General features: G+C 43.2%; 2 protein-coding genes and 1 pseudogene across 2 annotated transcripts in view; all 3 read left to right on the plus strand.

Annotated features, from left to right (window-relative positions):
* LOC123724559 (protein piccolo-like) overlaps positions 1–8,787 on the plus strand; it is an 8,934-nt gene extending 147 nt beyond the window's left edge. Inside the window, exons 2-9 of the mRNA XM_045688731.1 lie at positions 219–313; positions 1,219–1,290; positions 4,115–4,336; positions 4,452–4,530; positions 5,110–5,304; positions 7,687–7,825; positions 8,010–8,077; positions 8,765–8,787. Coding sequence (XP_045544687.1) covers positions 219–313; positions 1,219–1,290; positions 4,115–4,336; positions 4,452–4,530; positions 5,110–5,304; positions 7,687–7,825; positions 8,010–8,077; positions 8,765–8,787 — 893 coding nt within the window. The remainder of the gene's footprint in view (positions 1–218; positions 314–1,218; positions 1,291–4,114; positions 4,337–4,451; positions 4,531–5,109; positions 5,305–7,686; positions 7,826–8,009; positions 8,078–8,764) is intronic.
* Positions 8,778–11,535, plus strand: LOC123724464 (protein piccolo-like). Its single transcript, XM_045688235.1, has 3 exons — positions 8,778–8,907; positions 8,996–9,141; positions 9,340–11,535. Exons 1-3 carry the CDS (start codon positions 8,787–8,789, stop codon positions 9,370–9,372), a joined length of 300 nt encoding a protein of 99 aa, XP_045544191.1. The 5' UTR covers positions 8,778–8,786; the 3' UTR covers positions 9,373–11,535.
* Positions 11,536–15,101: 3,566 nt separating this feature from the next.
* The window catches only part of LOC123724560 (voltage-dependent calcium channel subunit alpha-2/delta-1-like), a 102,575-nt pseudogene continuing 97,866 nt past the window's right edge, over positions 15,102–19,810 (plus strand).

Genomic DNA, 19,810 nt, shown 5'->3' on the forward strand with positions numbered 1-19,810 from the left:
TAGCCAGTGTGCCTATGCAATTTACTGTCATCCAACATTTGCAAGACATCATGATGATATAATTATATTGAATCAGATATTCAATTATTGACATCCTGCTATATCATCTCTATATCTACCATCAAATGTAATTGGAGAAAATCTACAATAATGTGGCCATATTAACATACAAAGACCACGTCTGAGACTAAACGTGTCCCTTTGTTATGACATCACAGTGCTGAGAACAAGAGGAGAACCAAGTATCGTCCAGAGGAGTCTGAACCCAGAGTGGAACCAGACAGTCATCTACAAGAACATACACCTGGAACAGGTAGGAACACACACACACACATGCACCTACTAACGCATGCATCACACACACACACACACACACACACACACACACACACACACACACACACACACACACACACACACACACACACACACACACACACACATCCACATTAAACATTATTTTAAATGAACGTTTATGTTAATCTTATTTCCAGTTGGATTGGTAGTTCTGAATCCTTAGGGATGTTCTGACTATCCCTCTGCAGCCTTGGTTCCCATTACCAATCCCCTGAAGCCCATAGCACCACTGACCTGGTTAGGTTAAACAACCCCCTTACAGACTACCAGTCACCAGAGAGAGACAGAGACATCTTCATTCAACATAACAGTAGCAGTCCTTGCCTAGTTGCAATTCAGACAATGGAAGATGAGTGCAGTCTGTCCATACGGCACTCTCTCTCAGCGGACAGTAGTGTCTCTAGTCTAGTGGCTCTTCTGAGACTCTCTGCTGTTAGCTACTTCTCTCTATTCCCCCCACTGAGGTTGTAAATGCTGCTCCATCACACACTCACTCTCCCACTCCCCTGCCAAGCACACATGTAAACACACACACACACACACACACACACACACACACACACACACACACACACACACACACACACACACACACACACACACACACACACACACACACACACACACACATACACACACACACACATAATTACCCAGTCTACTGACTGGCTGGTTGAGTGATATACAGTACGTCTGCATGGGTGTTGTACTTGGCATAACTCGTTTAAATGTATTTGTTCATTTAATCACTTTTCACTCATCCTCTCTCTCACTCTCTCTCTCGCTCCCCCCACCTCTCTCTCTCTCTCTCTCTCTCTCTCTCTCTCTCTCTCTCTTCCTCACTCTCCCTCTGTCTCTCAGCTAAAGAAAAAGACTCTGGAGGTGACAGTGTGGGATTATGACAGATCTTCCTCCAATGACTTCCTGGGAGAAGTGAGTGTCTCCAGAATCAGACACACTCTGGTTTAGACGTCACATACATTCACTTCAGTCATCCCTTTACCCTAACGTCTCCTGATGCCATGTTTTTAAATGTTCTCTAGCCAAAAGCGGCTCATGTTTCCTGCCTTATTGCTCCCCTCTCAACAAGACTTTATTCAAAGCTAGTTTCATTGTTTGTCAGTCTATATACAGTGAGTTAAAAAGTAGTTGATCCCCTGCTGATTGTGTACGTTTGCCCACTGACAAATAAATGATCAGTCTATAATTTTAATGGTAAGTTTATTTGAACAGTGAGAGACAGTGAATAACAGTGAATAACAACAAAAAAATCCAGAAAAACGCATGTCAAAAATGTTATAAATTGATTTGCATTTTAATGAGGGAAATAAGTATTTGACCCCTCTGCAAAACACGACTTAGTACTTGGTGGCAAAACCCTTGTTGGCAATCACAGAGGTCAGACGTTTCTTGTAGTTGGCCACCAGGTTTGCACACATCTCAGGAGGGATTTTGTCCCGCTCCTCTTTGCAGATTTTCTCCAAGTCATTAAGGTTTCGAGGCTGACATTTGATTTCAGTCCTTCTCGGCGTAGTGTGTTACCAATTGTTTTCTTGGTGACTATGGTCCCAGCTGCCTTGAGATCATTGACAAGATCCTCCCGTGTAGTTCTGGGCTGATTCCTCACCGTTCTCATGATCATTGCAACTCCACGAGGTGAGATCTTGCATGGAGCCCCAGGCCGAGGGAGATTGACAGTTCTTTTGTGTTTCTTCCATTTGCGAATAATCGCACCAACTGTTGTCACCTTCTCACCAAGCTGCTTGACGATGGTCTTGTAGCCCAATCCAGCCTTGTGTAGGTCTACAATCTTGTACCTGACATCCTTGGAGAGCTCTTTGGTCTTGGCCATGGTGGAGAGTTTGGAATCTGATTGATTGATTGCTTCCGTGGACAGATGTCTTTTATACAGGTAACAAACTGAGATTAGGAGCACTCCCTTTAAGAGTGTGCTCCTAACCTCAGCTCGTTACCTATATAAAAGACACCTGGGAGCCAGAAATCTTTCTGATTGAGAGGGGGTCAAATACTTATTTTCCTCATTAAAATGCAAATCAATTTATAACATTTTTGACATGTGTTTTTCTGGATTTTTTTGTTGTTATTCTGTCTCTCACTGTTCAAATAAACCTACCATTAAAATTATAGACCGATAATTTCTTTGTCAGTGGGCAAACATACAAAATCAGCAGGGGATCAAATACTTTTTTCCCTCACTGTAATGAATCCCACAGATCCTCTGCTAAATGGAGAAGGATCCTAATTATTTATAATGTAGAATGGTGGTGTGTTCACAGCATATCTCTTAATACACTGATTGTACCAAACATTAGGAGCACCGTCCTAATATTGAGTTGCATCCCCCCCCTTTTGCCCTAAGAACGGTCTTAATTCGTTGGGGCATGGACTCTACAATGTGTCGAAAGCGTTCCACAGGGATGCAGGCCCATGTTGACTCCAATGCTTTCCACAGTTGTGTCAATTTGGCTGGATGTCCTTTGGTTGGTGGACCATTCTTGATACACATGGGAAACTGTTGAGCGTGAAAAACCCAGCAGCCTGGTACCTACTATCATACCTCGTTCAATGGCACTTAAATCTTTTGTCTGGCCCATTCACCCTCTGAATGTCACACATACACAATCCATGTCTCAATTGTCTCAAGATTTAAATATCCTTCTTTAACATGTCTCCTCCCCTTCATTTACACTGATTGAAGTGGAATTAACAAGGGACGTCAATATGGGAGCATAGCTTTAACCTGGATTCACCTGGTCAGTCTATGTCAGGGAAAGAGCAGGGCTCAGATTCACAAAACCTTCTTAGGAAGAAATGTCTTCTTAACTGCCATTTTTTTCTTAACTATAGACTTAAGAAGAAAGTAAAGACAAGTTGCTCTTCCTCAAAAAGATTCTTGGAAATGTTCTAGCTCTATTTCTTATGTTTCTCCTTAAGCAAAAAGTTAAGAAGAAATTAGATTCTGAAAATAAAGTTATTTCCAAGGTAGCTAAACCCTTGTCTTAAAATAAGGGCAGTGAGAGAAAAAGCTCATGAAAGCAATTGAACATGTTTAATTCACTCACAAACTTCATGTGAAAGTTTCAGTATTGATTATTTTAAACTCAAGAACATGTTTTAGAACAGTAATCTCAGTAGGAAATATGCTAAGATGATTACCATTGCTTAACTAGATAGCTAGCTAAAACCGTTGCCAAGCAAGAATTATTTGGAAGAAGATATTTGCGAAGTTCGTAAGAAAATCACTCAATCTTAAGATGTTGTTGGGGAATTGCACTTACAAACTATCTTATTCACTTTTTTTCTCAAGAAGCTTCTTAAGTTTTTGCGTAAGTAGAGTTTTGTGAATCTGGGCCTAGATGTTCTTAATGTTTTGTATACTCAGTGTATATTTGCTGTGTTTTCCTATAAGTCTTTGCTTACACAAGGATACCTGTCTACTATTTATTTCTCTGTCTCTGTCTCTATGTTTCTCTCTCTCTCGCTCTCTCTTGGTCTCTCTCTCCTGTATCTCTCTCTGTCTCTCTCTTTCCGTATCTCTCTCTCTCTCGCTCTCTCTTGGTCTCTCTCTCTCTGTATCTCTCTCTGTCTCTCTCTTTCCGTATCTCTCTCTCTCACTCTTTCTCTCTCTCTCTCTCTCTCTCTCTCTCTCTCTCTCTCTCTCTCTCTCTCTCTCTCTCTCTCTCTCTCTCTCTCTCTCTCTCTCTCTCTCTCTCTCTCTCTCTCTCTCTCTCTCCAGGTGTTGATAGACCTGTCTAACACGTCCCAGCTGGACAACACTCCTCGCTGGCTGCCTCTGAAGGAGCAGAGTGAGAGCATCGAGCACAGCAGAACCCACCACACCGCCCAGGGGCCTGGGGGGCCAGGAGCAGGGATAGGGCCAGGACAGGGGTCCGTAGCAGGGCAAGAACCAGGACAGGGCATGGGGCCAGGGATGGGCCAAGGACAGGGGCAGGGACAGGTACTGTAGTGTATTCATTGTCTACTATCTATCCTTGCCATCATTGATTGTAACTTAATGATGTAAGATGCTATATTATAATGCATAAAGCACATTTAATTGAATTGTATTGCAGATGGGGGAGTGCCATGAGTCTCCTAAGAACTCTGTGATAAAGAGCAGGAGCCACGGGATCTTCCCTGACCCAGCAAAAGGTAGGAGCCTCTTCCAGCTGCCTTGTTGCTTTTAACTAACGCTTGCCATTGTGTGGTTTAGCCACCCAGCTGCTTTACAGTTTTTCTTCTTTTCCGTTTTGCTGATTGCCACTCTGTTGTCATAGTGAGAGAACATGTAGTCATGGTGACAGTTTTGCTAATGGCTGTCATAATTATACTTTTAGTGCCAGTCACTTATCTGGCTCAGTGCCCTCCATGTTGTGGTGTCATCCTTGTTTTTTTGTCATGTAGCAGACACTCTTATCCAGAGCGACTTACAGTTAGTGCATTCATCTTACGATAGCTACTGTAGGTGAGACAACCACATATCACAGTCAGAGTAATACAATTTCTTCTCAATAAAGTAGCTATCAGCAGTATCAGTGCTAGTAAGAAGGGGCGGAGTGTTAGTTCAAGAAAGTCAAGGTTATTCTATTTTTATGTTTTTGCCACAGGACAAATGTTTAACTACTACATGGCTCTTTTAGTGACTTTTATAGACATTCCCTTTCTCTCTATTTCCTCTCTCTCTCTCTATCACTACCTCCTCCCTCTCCTCCCTCCTCCTACCTCTCCCAGACATGCAGATGGTGACTCTAGAGAAATCCCACAGTAGTCCAGGCAGCTCTAAGTCGTCTTCAGACGGCCAGCTTCGTTCTCACGGTCCATCCCGCAGCCAGAGCAAGAGCAGCGTCACGCAAGCCCACCTGGAGGATGCTGGGATAGCTATAGCTGCCGCCGAGGCCGCCGTGCAACAGTCCCGCCTCCAACCAAGTAATCCCCGCCCCTTCCTGTGACACACTTCCTCTCAGCTCTGCCACGCATGCTAGCTCATCATCTCTCCGTTTATCTATCCTCTTGTTCTATCACTCCTTCTTTTCTCTTCTTTTCCTCTCCCTTCTGTTCTGGCCTTCTGATTGGTTCTTCTAAGCAATTAGATGGTTCCTCTAAGCAGTCAGTTCTATTCTGTTGGGTTTTCTTGTTTGCTCTAGTGGTGTATCACCCACTGATCTAGTCAGAGTCCATCACTAAAACATTGCATGGCAGATCTTATAGTAGACCCTGGCCTGTGGAGAAAACATCTCAATATAAAATCTATATTAAAAATGAATTTATAAACTGCTGTTCTCACACTAAACACTCAAAATGTGTATGGTCCTCCGTTTCTCTGACGTTACTGTGACATCTGCAGGGTTGTGGAAAGTAGGGCACAGCACCGTTTGGGCTCAGCGTGAGCAGATTTCCATCATACACACATCAGACACTCACAATAGCCCAGAGTATGAACAGTAACACACAGGACAGAGACGAAACAGCCACAGTTCACCAAAGCAATTCTCTACTTCCCAGTCTAAATAGAGTGAGGATATACATGTCTCTCTCCAACATCTACTGTCTCCCAGTGTGATCCCCTATCCATCCTCCAGGTCTAGAAACCATGATAGAGCTTGACCCCCAGGTTGTGACATGCAGTCCCCCTCGGTGTTGGTTCGGGTGTCTGGTTCACTCCCCTAACTGCCCTTTCATTGGAAAAGGTCAAGCCCCTGTAGGTGTGTGTGAGGAAGTGTGAGTGTGTGTGCATATGTGTGTGACCCCTGACCCCTAAGTGTGTCCAATGTAATGATACAAACACCCTGAGATGTACAGTAGCCCTTCCTCCCTTCCCACCCCCGACGTGATGAGTTTATAAACGCCACCTGGCACTGACCAGACACACCAGGAAATACAGACACAGCAGCATGAGGGACAAAGGGCAACAGGAAACTGACTCTACACTCACCGGCCAATGAGAGTACAGAAAGGAGTCTGACCTTCCGGGGAACAGCAGTGTCTGGGGAAGGTGAGACAACAGGACGGGAGTATAGAAATTATAAACAAGAATAATATAATATAACCTCACTAATTAAACTACAGGCCTTTCTCTCCTCTAGACAAGCATGGTATCAATAAGAAACATAATACAACTTAATGATCATGTAAACCATTTAGAGTTTTGATAAATATGTGTAAATAGTCAAAAACGTCTCAATAGTTGCTTTGGCATTTATTTAAATTCATAATTAATGCTGCCTCCCGAGTGGCACAGTGGTCTAAGGCACTGCATCGCAGTGCTAGAGGGTCACTACAGACCCGGGTTCGATCCCAGGCTGTGTCTCATGGGGAGACCCATGGGTCTCATGGGGAGACGCATGAGACGGTGTACAATTGGGCCAGCGTTGTCCGTGTTAGGGGAGGGTTTGGCCGTCCGGGCGCGTGCACACTGACTTGTGTCACCAGTTGTATGGTGTGGCTGGCTTCTGGGTTAAGCGAGCAGTGTGTCAAGAAGCAGTGTGGCTTGGCAGGGTCATGTTTCAGAGAACGCATGGCTCTAGACCTTCGCCTCTCCTGATATGGGAGTTGGGAGTTGCAGCGATGGGACAAGACTGTAACTACCAATTGGATATCATGAAATTGGGGTAAAAAAAAATAATTAAAAATCCTAATAAATATGCCCATCTATTCAAGTAATTACATAACTATTATTTTAGCATGTTTATATATTATTATTATATTTATGTTACCCGTACGTACTCTGCTATTACATCATGTTTATTCCATGGTTTATATGTATCAGTAACACTTTACATAAATATTTTAGTTATAATGCTTTATAACTTGTTAAAAGGATGCATGACCCTTTATAAGGGCTGAGAAGATATTATAAAGGGGGCCATACATGCTCATGACAGGTCTTACAATGCATTATAGCTATCATGATGGATTGTTATTTAAGGAAAGTGTCACCCATGTTTGTTTTAGTCTGTTTGTCAGTAAATGTATTATTATCTGTAAGCTTAGGCAGGGTATGTTCATTGAACATGTTTTTTGTTGTTGTGGACACCAGAAGGAAAAGCTGTTAGTAACAGCTAATGGAGATCCACATAATCAAATAAACAAACACTGTGACCGCCGATGTAGTTGCAACATTTACATTCACATTCATCTATGAGAATAGTAATAACCATTTTTATATTATAGTTTATAGAATATTATGGACGCACATTATCAAGGTAGTGAAATGAATCTCACTTTCTCTCCCTCCTACACTCACACACATGCAGTCATTCACTGCCCCTCCTCTCTCGCCCTCTCTCTCTTTCCCCCGACCCTCTGTAGGACCAGGCCACAGGTTGGGGGATGTGTCAGGGCCGGTGGTGTCCTCAGCCCCCAGTCTGATGGAGGGGTATGGGGGGCTGGATGGAGACGAGGGGGCTGGCACAGGGGTGGACAGCGCCATCTTCCAGGTCCCATGCATGTGAGTAAACAGCCTATGTGTGTGTGTGTGTGGGGGGGGTTCTAGTATGATGGCTGACCTTACTACCTAAGACCTGAAGACTTGTGTTGAATCCCCAAGAAAAGTCCACAGACTTGTGGTGGTGGATGATGTATCACATCCATGTTTTGTATCTGTGGATCTAATGTGTGTTCATTTCCAACAGAGGGAAGATCATCCACAACGGTCCTGACAAGTTTAGAGGACTGCCACCCTCACTATCAGACAGCGAGGGTAAGACTGTGTGTGTGTGTGTGTGTGTGTGTGTGTGTGTGTGTGTGTGTGTGTGTGTGTGTGTGTGTGTGTGTGTGTGTGTGAGACAGTTTCTCCCAATAAACTTTGTCTTTACATGTCTGCCATCTGCTGGACCGAACAGGAAATAACACCAACAGGCTGCTTTAAGCCTACCTCTAAATGCCTGGTCACATACATAGGAAGTAACTATCTTGCTCTCTGTGTCATAACTATATCTAGGATTCAGATGGCTCAGGTGTCGTGGTGGCCCCTCTCTTTCTCTCAGTTTCTCCAGTTTCACTCCATAACAATAGACTAGAGGCCACCTTAGTGCACAACTGGACAGCCAGTTCAAAGGTTCATTATCATGGCAACTGACATCTCGAACCTTTACTGGAAATGAGTGTTTCCCAACCTGACCTCTAACCGAGTTACAGCCACAGTGACGTGGCGGAGAATGGTTTTGGGTTCAGAACTGAGTTTAGTGAAACTGGAGAGAGGAGAGTCCTCCTCTGGTTCCATTTTGGTGCAGGCAGTATGTCAATAATGCGTCGGTGTTGAATAATTTACATCTGCAGAGAGGAAGGGTGTGTGTATCTCGCTATAACTTTGCCTCTGTCTCTCTCTCACTCTGTCCCTTGCTGCCCCCCTTGTTCCCTCATACCCCTTCTGTCCCTCCTCTCCCAGGGGGTGGGGCAAGACCCAGGTGATGGGGGAGATCAAGGTGGCTCTGAAGAAGGAGGTGAAACAAGAGGGAGACCAGCTGATCCTGGAAGTCCTACAGTGTAGAAACATCACTTACAAATTCAAGAGCCCAGACCACCTACCAGGTAACTGTGTGTGTGTGTGTGTCTGACCGTCTGTCTGTCTGTCTGCCTCACTGACTGTCTGACCGTCTGACTGTGTGTCTGTCTGTAGATCTCTATGTGAAGCTGTATGTGGTGAACGTGGCGACTCAGAAGAGGATTATCAAGAAGAAGACCAGAGTGTGTCGTCACGACAGAGAACCCTCCTTCAACGAGACCTTTAGGTTCAGCCTCAACCCCACCGGACACTCCCTGCAGGTAACACACAAACTCTACGACCTTGTGTTTATTTTACTCTGGTGTCCTGCTTTATTCAGACTTTTTATTGTTCCAACAGCCCCTATGACTGTTCTGTAATACCAGTACTTTTCACACACACACATGAACGCACACAGACAAACACAAACAAACACACAGGACACTACAAGTATGTGTGTGTGTTCCCCCTGTCCCTAGTTGTTCCTGGTGTCTAACGGGGTAAGTTTATGAAGAAGACCCTGATAGGAGAGGCCTACATCTGGCTGGACAAGGTGGACATGAGGAAGAGGGTGGTCAGCTGGCACAAGCTGCTGGTCAGCTCCACACACAACCAGTCATGAGAGGTCAACTTGAGAGGACACCGAGGGGTCAACCAGAGGTCAGTGAAGATCAATGAATACTTATGGTCAATGGCTGTTCTTTGTCAAGACGAGGAGGAGGAGTTGAGTTACACAGTGCCCTTCATCCCCTTTGTGTTATTCTGTATGGAAAGAAAAGAGAGGGGGAGGAGAAGAAGAGATAAGAGGGAAGGAAGAGGGGTTGCGGGTACGGACTCGCCCAGAAAGAACTGATCCTCCTATTCCCTCTCCCACTGCCAGACATGGACTTTACCCTGATCCTTAATTGGACCAAAGACTGTCAGAGACTGTACCCTGATTGGATAGACTGCCAGCACGCACGCACGCACACACACACACACACACACACACACACACACACACACACACACACACACACACACACACACACACACACACACACACACACACACACACCGAGGAATGAAGAAGTCCTCCGCTGTAAGAGGACACACACATCTCACCACCTGTCAGCTCTCTGCTCGACATGTCGGATGCAAAACCTGACGTCAAACAGGACTGGGCAGCAATATCACAAAGATAGTTACCATGATGGAGCTACTCATTTCTGTTCTGTCTGAATCTGATACTGTTGTTTATGGCTTATCAGATCATTATCATTATTGGGATTGATCTGTGAAAATGTCAGTCAGTCAGTGAGTGGGGTTCAAATTGATGTATTTGTTTGTGTGTTTTTGTCCTTGGCTGTTTGACAAAGTATGGAATGTTTGTTGTAAGATTCTATTTATGTTGTGTACAAAAAGTACAGTGCAATTATATTGTTGATAAGTAATTAACGAAACCTGACCATACCTGAACTCTCAAGTCCAGTAGGTGACAGTAATGTACCATTACAGTTTGTTGCCAACAGCCATAAAACTCCAACTTGACCTTACCTGGAAAGATGTAGATGTACATTCAGATTTAGATAGATATATGTCAGAATATGAATCATATCAGAGACACAGTGTACAGAGAAATGTTATTTATGACCATAGATGCATATATTACAGATGATATGAGGTGTCTCCTCATGTACAGTTTATTCTAAAGACTACATTCTGGACAAACAAGGGTATGGAAGGAGCACAGACAATCCAATCCCTTTAGCTCTGGTGTTATGCAGTTATACTGGGTGTTATACAGTGGGAAAACAGGAAAATGCAGTTCAAATGGTGAATGTAGAACTCATAGCACAACTGAGACAGAGAGGAGAACAACTACATGGATATCCGTCCTCTTACAGGTGGGGAGAAGAGAACAGATAGAAGAGGATGTCAGGTCCCTTCCCTTCAAACTCATGGCAGTCTGATATATTGTGTTGTGAGAGAGTCCATTCCACATACGGACAGCAGTGTGTAGGAATCTTCCGTCCCCTCCCCTTATTATGTCCTGAACGTTACTCACTGAGGAAGATCACATGATTTTACTGGACCCATCAGACTGGTTATGTTTTTGTGATGTCTTACGCACATGTGACTGGAGGCTTAAACAATAGTTTTGGTTTGAGAGCAAAACCGAGATTGCTGGCCACCTTGCCCAACCTGCAATCGAACAGAGGGATGTGTAGCCTCTCTCTGGTGAAGTGCTCTGCTCCCCTGTTTGGGCTCCTCACCTATTCTATGTTAAAGCAACAGTTAGACACACCTGTCCCCTGCGTGTGTGACATCACAGTCTGGTTCTGTAAAAAAAACGGAACACCCAACATCTTGCTGTAAACAGTACACTGTAAATTGTGCACTGTGCAGTCAGTGTCAGTGGATGTAATGCGACAACACAGTGAACCAGCCTTTGTCACTGCCTCTGGTCAAAGCTCTAAGTCATTACCTATGGTCCAGTCATAACACGGCCAGGACACACTGATACACACTGATATACAGTCCAAATCTATGGGCTCAGAACCATATGGCACTACTGTTGTTAGTATATTATTATTGTCAGTGATCTATATAGTGGATCATAGTGAACAACATCCTCAAGTGACCCTACAGAGCTAGTACCCTCCACCCTATCTGCAGGCATATCACTGAGCAACTAGGGGAGGACAGATGCAATTTCCTAATAAATTAAGTCCATATCAGAGGCTCGAAATTCAGACACTGAGTCAAGATGTCACAAATGTTCATAAGACAAAAAAAACGTGATTTTAAAGAGGGTTAGTTTTACAGAAAATGATATTGTCGTGCCAACCTTGTTTTGTAAGCAAACCCATTGGTTGTGTTGAAGTCATTCTATGCAACATAGACCTTGTGTTTGAATGCATTTTCTTAACATGTAATATCAGTGAACATTGTGTCTGAAAATATGTATCTTATGAATAGAATTTTAATTTATTTTGGTTTATATATTATTGAAGAAAAGTATAAAAAAAATAGAGAGAGATTTTTTACTACTTAACAGCTGTTATCATGTACATGAAGCTTGTGCACTTTAGTATTACATGTTGATTGATTTCCTTGTCCTGTGTAACGTGTTATGACATGCAAGTTTAAGTATCTGTTACAGTTAGTGTCTCCATGTTGAGATGATGTTGAGTCATGTTATCTGTGCTGAAGAAGTTCAGACACCTCTCTTTTTGATTTCCAAGGCAATAGAAAAACTCAAAAAACAACATCTACATTCACAGACAATTTAAGGTACATATTACTTCACAATGCACAAATCTAAGGAGACATCAATCTGTATGTTTGATACAACCACCAACACATGTATGTATAAATCAATGATAATGAGTCTGAGGAAAAATAACGAGAGGTTATTTTCAATGCCCAACTCCAGGACTGTCCAACAACCCTGAATGGAGTCCTTACATTTCCCTTAGCTAGACAGTTAATATACATTGTTCCTAAGTCTGTTGCTAGTAACCGTGAAACCAATCAAACGTGTATCTGTTGAGTGTGAATGTGGCATACTCATCTGATCTGTGTAAATACAAAGTGTTTTTATTTTCTACAGAGATTGATAAATCATATTGTCTGAGGTTCGAGCATGTGAGTGTAACAACAAAAAAGGACAAAAAACTAAAACCTGTCTGTCTGTCTGTCTGTCTGTCTGTCTGTCTGTCTGTCTGTCTGTCTGTCTGTCTGTCTGTCTGTCTGTCTGTCTGTCTGTCTGTCTGTCTGTCTGTCTGTCTGTCTGTCTGTCTGTCTGTCTGTCTGTCTGTAGTGGTGTGTGTGAGGTACTTATGTGATCAGACTGTGTTGTCAACCAATGGGTGTCTTACTGCACGACCATGTCGCAGACGTCACCGAGCCAACCTGGATGTTGCATGTTTTGTTGATGGTCTGTCAATATTTTTGCTTCCAGATTATGTTTAAAAAGAGAGAATATGTATAGATTTATCGGAAATTGTATTCCGACTGTATAAAGATTATGCTTGTAAAATTGTCTTGTTTTTCATTCAGTGTAAAAATGGAGAATCTAGCGTTCTGGTTTTGTGGTTGTACACAGGATGTGTTGAGATATTATTATGCAAATTGTGCTGTAAAAACCGGCTGTTTACCTAAAGTCTAAAGAATAAATATAAAAAGAGATTTATTCCACAACCTTAAAGGACTTTTGGTTTCATATTTGAGTGTGTTATGTAATCTGCAACTATTATTTTTCCTTCTGCTCTCTTATATGTACATCCACCCCAGTCAATTGTTTTCAATCAAACTTTCAGCACTACAATTATTCCTGTATATTCGCTTCATGTCCAGCAGGTGGCAACATCCTCTCAGTAATGGCTCCTAGTGGACTACAGTTGTGTTTCCCAACCCTGGTCCTCCAGTACCCCCCAACAGTACACAGTTCCATTGTAGCCCTGGACAAACACCTCATTCAACTCATTGAGGGCTTGATGATTAGTTGACAGGTTGATTCAGGTGTGCTTGTCCAGGGTTACAGTAGACATGTGGACTGTTGGCGGTACTGGAGGACCAGGGTAGGGAAACACTGGACTACAGGACTGAAAAGTAGAAGTTGTACATGCAGACGCGCACAGACACACACAGCTTGCATGCACATAAACACACAGAACAAAGACGTATGTGCTGTGCTGAGAGAGTGTATAGCAGGCATTAGCCTAGCACCTCTGCATCCCCAGTCTAGAGACTGGCGGCTCCATCTCGGTCTATTGTCTGTCAAGGCCTCCAGCCTCCTGTCTTTCAGCACTATTATGTTCTTCCTTTCTCTCTCTGCTTATTTCCTCTGTCTCTCTCTCCTCTCTATGTCTCTCCTCTCTATGTCTATCCTCTCTGTCTGTCCTCTCTCTGTCTCCTCCCTATGTCTCTCCTCTCTATGTCTCTCCTGTCTATGTCGCTCCAATCGCTCTCCTTTGTCTCTCCTCCCTCTGTCTCTCCTCTCTCTGTCTCTCCTCTCTCTGTCTCTCCTCTCTACATTTCTCCTCTCTATGTTTCTCCTCTCTATGTCTCTCTTCTCTATGTCTCTCCTCTCTCTGTCTCTCCTCTCTATGTTTCTCCTCTTAATGTCTCTCCTCCCTATGTCTCTCCTGTCTATCCCTATGTCTCTCCTGTCTATAACAGATCTCACTGTAGAATACATCTCAATGTTACATCTGCTCCCTCGCTTACACCTCGTGTGTGTGTGTGTGTGTGTGTGTGTGTGTGTGTGTGTGTGTGTGTGTGTGTGTGTGTGTGTGTGTGTGTGTGTGTGTGTGTGTGTGTGTGTGTGTGTGTGTGTGTGTGTGTGTGTGTGTGTGTGTGTGCATGTGTGTGTGCATGTGCGTGTGAGAGAATGGGAGATGAGAGAGAGAGAGGGTGAGAGGATGAGAGAGATGGTGTGTGTGGTTGCTAAGCAACGATTGATAACCAAATCCCCAAGCATCCCAGATGTGTTACCCTGCCCTGCCTCTGGGTCGGACTATCTGACTGGCTCCTCTGTTGTCCAATCAGACATGCACTCTGAGAGCCTAATAATTGGAACTAGAACACATAACAGTCTGGCTGTCACCTGAAATACTGTATAATAGATACAGTAGATTGGTTACATTGTTTTCTCAGACCATTTTATTTTGAAATCTACCACCAATATTTTAGATAACCCATAGGCAAAACATATAGAGTAGGTGATTGCATATTTACTGTAACCCATGCTGTACATAATGCTTGTCTTGTTGGCATAAGAACCAAAGGCTATGTAGGCCTAGCTTTTGGCACAACATCCTTGGCCCGGTAGCCATTATGTCACTCATAGCGCTTGTTAAGGTAGGGAATCTTGTAAAACCCTTCAGATGGATCACGTTGTGAAGAATTTGATAGTGTAAATCGCTATCTCATAACAGTCTGTTCAATGGTGCGATCAATAAGTTATCAGTCACCGCTGTCCTCTGACAAGTCTGCTACCTGTCACTCACACTGTCACTATGTCTCTCTGTCTGTCTGGGGGATTGATGATGATTGGTAAGGACTCCCAGAGAAATGATTTAACATCAAACTGAGTAAAATATGGTGTGTGCGTGGGTGCGAGAGAGAGAAAGATGTCAATCCAATAGAACATCCCTGATAGGCTATGTATCTGTGACTACCATCACCTCAGACAGACAGACAGACAGACAGAGAGGTACCAATCCAATAGAACATCCCTGATAGGCTATGTATCTGTGACTACCATCACCTCAGACAGACAGACAGACAGACAGACAGAGAGGTACCAATCCAATAGAACATCCCTGATAGGCTATGTATCTGTGACTACCATCACCTCAGACAGACACAGAGAGAGAGAGAGGTACCAATCCGGTACCTGTTAGAGCGCTGATGCCAGTTGATCAGATTGTCGGTGGCGGGGCTGGGTTATCTCCGAGTGTGTGACACACACTACTGGCTTGGCGTGGACCATTCTACGCACTCAAACACGCAGCTGGAGAGGGGCGTAGTGTATGAATGTGCGTGCGTGTGTTTGGACGGGGAGTTGGCGCCTGGCAATGGACACCTACAGACCACACGCCGTGTTGATTTTACTGTTATTATCGTCGGATTTTTGTCTGCCGTCGCAGTTTCCAACAAATCTCATGTAAGTACTAATCTAATCCTCGCCTATAGCTTCTCAAATCCCAATTGTTGTTTGTGTGACTCTGTAAATGCAGTTGATTAATTGTGTGTGTGTGTGTGTGTGTGTGTGTGTGTGTCATTCCTAACAATGAATAACTAAAACAATGGTATCTGATGAAAAACTGTTATTACAAGCGGGTTAGACCAGTCTTGCGGCTTAGCACCTTGCCATCTCCCCCGGTTTATTTGTTAAGTTCTTGTTACATCGCTGCGCTATTATGTCTGGATTGTCTGGAGATGCAAAAGAGGCGGTAGGATGGGCACCGGTCCCGTTTCTCTCCTTATTTCAACCGTCTGCTTCTCCTACTCCTCACCATGACATATCTAGTGTATTTATAGCCTCTGTGTGTGTCAGTGTGACTGTTAATGAGACATGTGTTACTTTCACTAGCAGTTTCCTGTGTGCTGTTCGCAGTCGTTTGGATATGTTATGTGATTAATGACTATAATGCGCGCAGTGTCGCAGGTAAATTGTGGCTGTTGGCTGGCCAAGGGATAATGTCCTGTAAACTTGTTGAAACAACCTGGACTCAGGGGTAGACTAATCTGTCTTCTTCCATTTAGTATGATATGTTACGTTTCCCATGGTATGTATTAATTTGTAGATGTCCATCATCCATTTTGTACAATATGTTACGAATTTGCAATAGTCCTACATATTTTACGAATTCCAATTTGTTGTGTCTAACGTTAGGTGGGCTAGGGGTTAGGTTATAGGGTTAAGCTTAAGGGAAGGGTTAGCTAACATGCTAAGTAGTTGCAAATGCTACTTTCTCATGATGAGAATTGAACATGCAACCTTTGGGTTGCCAGACATTCACCTTATACACCTACCCATCCACCCTGACCAACTAGCAAGTGTCTTCACTGACATTTTCAACCTCTCCCTGACTGAGTCAGTAATACCTACATGTTTCAAGCAGACCACCATAGTCCCTGTGCCCAAGAAAGGGAAGGTAACCTGTCTAAATGACTACCACCCCGTAGCACTCGCGTCTGTAGCCATGAAGTGCTTTGAAAGGCTGGTCATTGCTCAAATCGACACCATCATCCCGGAAACCCTCGACCAACTCCAATTCGCATACTGCCCTAACAGATCCACAGATGACGCAATCTCAATCGCACTCCAAACTGCCCTTTCCCACCTGGACAAAAGGAACACCTATGTGAGAATGCTATTCATTGATTAAAGCTCAGCGTTCAACACCATATTGCCCACAAAGCTCATCACTAAGCTAATGACCCTGGGACTAAACACCACCCTCTGCAACAAGACAGCCTATAGGGAGGAGGTCAAACACCTGGCAGTGTTGTGCCAGGACAACAACCTCTCACTCAATGTGAGAAAGACAAAGGAACTGATCGTAGACTACAGGAAAAGGAGGGCCGAACAGGCGTCCATTAACATCGACGTGGCTGTAGTGGAGCTGGTCGATAGTTTGGAGTTCCTCGGTGTCCACATAATCAACAAATGATCATGTTCCAAACACACCAAGACAGTTGTGAAGAGGGCACTACAACACCTTTTCCCCCTCAGGAGACTGAAAAGATTTGGCATGGGTCCCCAGATCCTCAAAAAGTTATACAGCTGCACCATTGAGGGCATCCTGACTGGTTGCATCACCGCCTGGTATGGCAACTGCTTGGCATCCGACCGCACGGGCGCTACAGATGGTAGTGCGTACGGCCCTGTTCATCACTGGGGCCAAGCTGGGGCCTATACTGTATCAGAGGAATCCCCAAAAATGGTCAGACTCCAGTCACCCAAGTCATAGACTGTTCTCTCTGCTACCGCACAGCAAGCAGTATTGGAGCGTCAAGTCTAGGTCAAAAGGCTCCTTAACAGCTTATACCCCCAAGCCATAAGACTGGTGAACAATTCATCAAAAGCCACCCAGACTATTTACGTTGACACCGGACTATTTACACCAGACTATTTACATTGACACCGGACTATTTACACCAGACTATTTACATTGACACCGGACTATTTACACTGGACTATTTACGTTGACACCGGACTATTTACACTGGACTATTTACGTTGACACCGGACTATTTACACCGGACTATTTACATTGACACCGGACTATTTACACTGGACTATTTACGTTGACACCGGACTATTTACACTGGACTATTTACGTTGACACCGGACTATTTACACCGGACTATTTACACCGGACTATTTACGTTGACACCGTATTCTATTTTTATGTAAAAAATTCTGAGTTAATGCCTAAACTTAACCTTAAATACTAATTCTGATGTGAGACTGAGAGCTGATTGCATAGTAAACCCCAAGGCATTATTAACTAAAATAGTTCTAATATATTGAACTCAAAGTCAATGAAAAGTAATTTTTACTTAAAATATTCATGTGGAACTGACTTAAAACTAAATGAGATGTTAGTAGTAAATTTCCCAGGTTTTCCAGAAATCACAGTTGGAAGATTCCTGGAAATCCTGCAACCAGGATTTTCTTTTTAATCTGTAATTTTGTAAAAGTTACTGCAATTTTGCTATGCCTCAGAATAAGGCTTTATGATATATATAATAATTGTCATAAATAAATTCTAGTGATACCATCCACCTAAGAACTCACTTGGTGAAGGCCACAGGACTGAAAATGAATGAGATTACAACCATGTTTCTTTCACTATCAATTACAGTCATTGGTGGTAACTCTACAAGTCACTAGAAAAGGTAAGGCACACTGGGAAATTATATTGGAGGTATGACTTAGTGGGGGCGTTACTCAAAAGGTTCAAGCTGTTACAACTCAAATCTCTATCCCCCTACAGCAGTGGTCACCAACCGTGACTGGTCAATCTCCAAGGAATTCCTAGTCGATCACCAAACATTTCTGTAAAAAACCCAACGATACAGCCTTGTGTTACTATTTTGATTCATGCTGTTGGCGGAAGGTGCACTTGATTCAGCAGCCCTAGCGCCTGGGAAGGCAAAGTGTTTAATTTTGAACCATTTCATCTGTCTGAAGTTAAAACTGCCTACACGGCAGCCCCAGAGAGCAAATCAAGTGCACCTATAGGCCTACCGTTATAGCCAATCAGAAAGCTCAGATCACCATGTCTGCACAGTTTTCTCGAACCATAGACTGGAAAAGAAGGCTGGAAACAGCAAAGTTGATACTGTGAGATTACAAAACTTTTAAAACCATGACTAAAGAGAGACTTAACGAATGCAGTAAAGAGCTGCTGTTTTTATGAGTAAGTTTTTAAGATGTTTAAGTTGTTATTCAGCACTAGTGTCAACACTTTGTTCAATATTTTTTATAAGCCATAAAATGTGTGTTCTCCCTACTTCCACTCACACTACAACCAGCACTGCAGCTGCAATGAATGAGTATAGCAAAGTGTTCCCATAAGCTTGCCTTATTATTAGCATCTTTTGTCTTTTTTAATATCAAGGAATATTTAACTTTCTCTGATCATAGGATAACACCATGAATTGGTGCTTGAGGCAGAAATAATGCAGTGCGACTTGAGATTCGCCATCAGCTGGAAGACCGTGTCTCCTTTTCTCAGTGGAGGAAGGGAGAGCGGAAAGATGGTGAGTCAGGTGAGAGGCAGTCTCGCCACTGTTCCCTCCCCTCAGACTGACCATCAGATGCAGGTCATCAGTCCAGTAAAAAAAAAATATGCTGTAATTGTTATGCACACTCAGCTGTGCCTCACAATTAATTCAACAAATGATCTATTACCAGTGTGATAATATACCTACTTTTTTAAAATATAATTTCAAAATGGTCTGAGAAGAACAACATTGACAGGGAAATTCAAGCATAGCCAATTTGCAGTGGTAATAAATTGGGCCTACTGCACAAACCTCATTGCTACAGAACTGTTTTTAATTGGTTAAGGTTGCATAGGTTTATGTTTTTTAAGTCATGTTTAATCTGAGCACTATATCTCGGCTTGCATTTTGACTCAGCATGATCTTGACTCAGAAAAGGTTGGTGACCACTGCCCAACATGGTCACAGTGACTATCAGTTTGAGTAATGACTACAAAATCAATTTAAGTAACTTTACTCAGATATATTAAGTGCAACAGGATTCCTCAAACGTTTTGAGTAATGATGGCACATTGGTGTTTACAGTGTACCACGTAACATAGCATAATAATTTGAGTGTCCTGGATTTACACTTACTATGTTACGTCTAGTGTATGAGACCAGACTGGTTGAAAAGGGGAGTTAGAGCTTAATTAAAGCTGCCATATGTGACTTTTTGGG

This window comes from Salmo salar, chromosome ssa10 (assembly GCF_905237065.1).
Source record: "Salmo salar chromosome ssa10, Ssal_v3.1, whole genome shotgun sequence".
Classification (NCBI taxonomy): domain Eukaryota; kingdom Metazoa; phylum Chordata; class Actinopteri; order Salmoniformes; family Salmonidae; genus Salmo; species Salmo salar.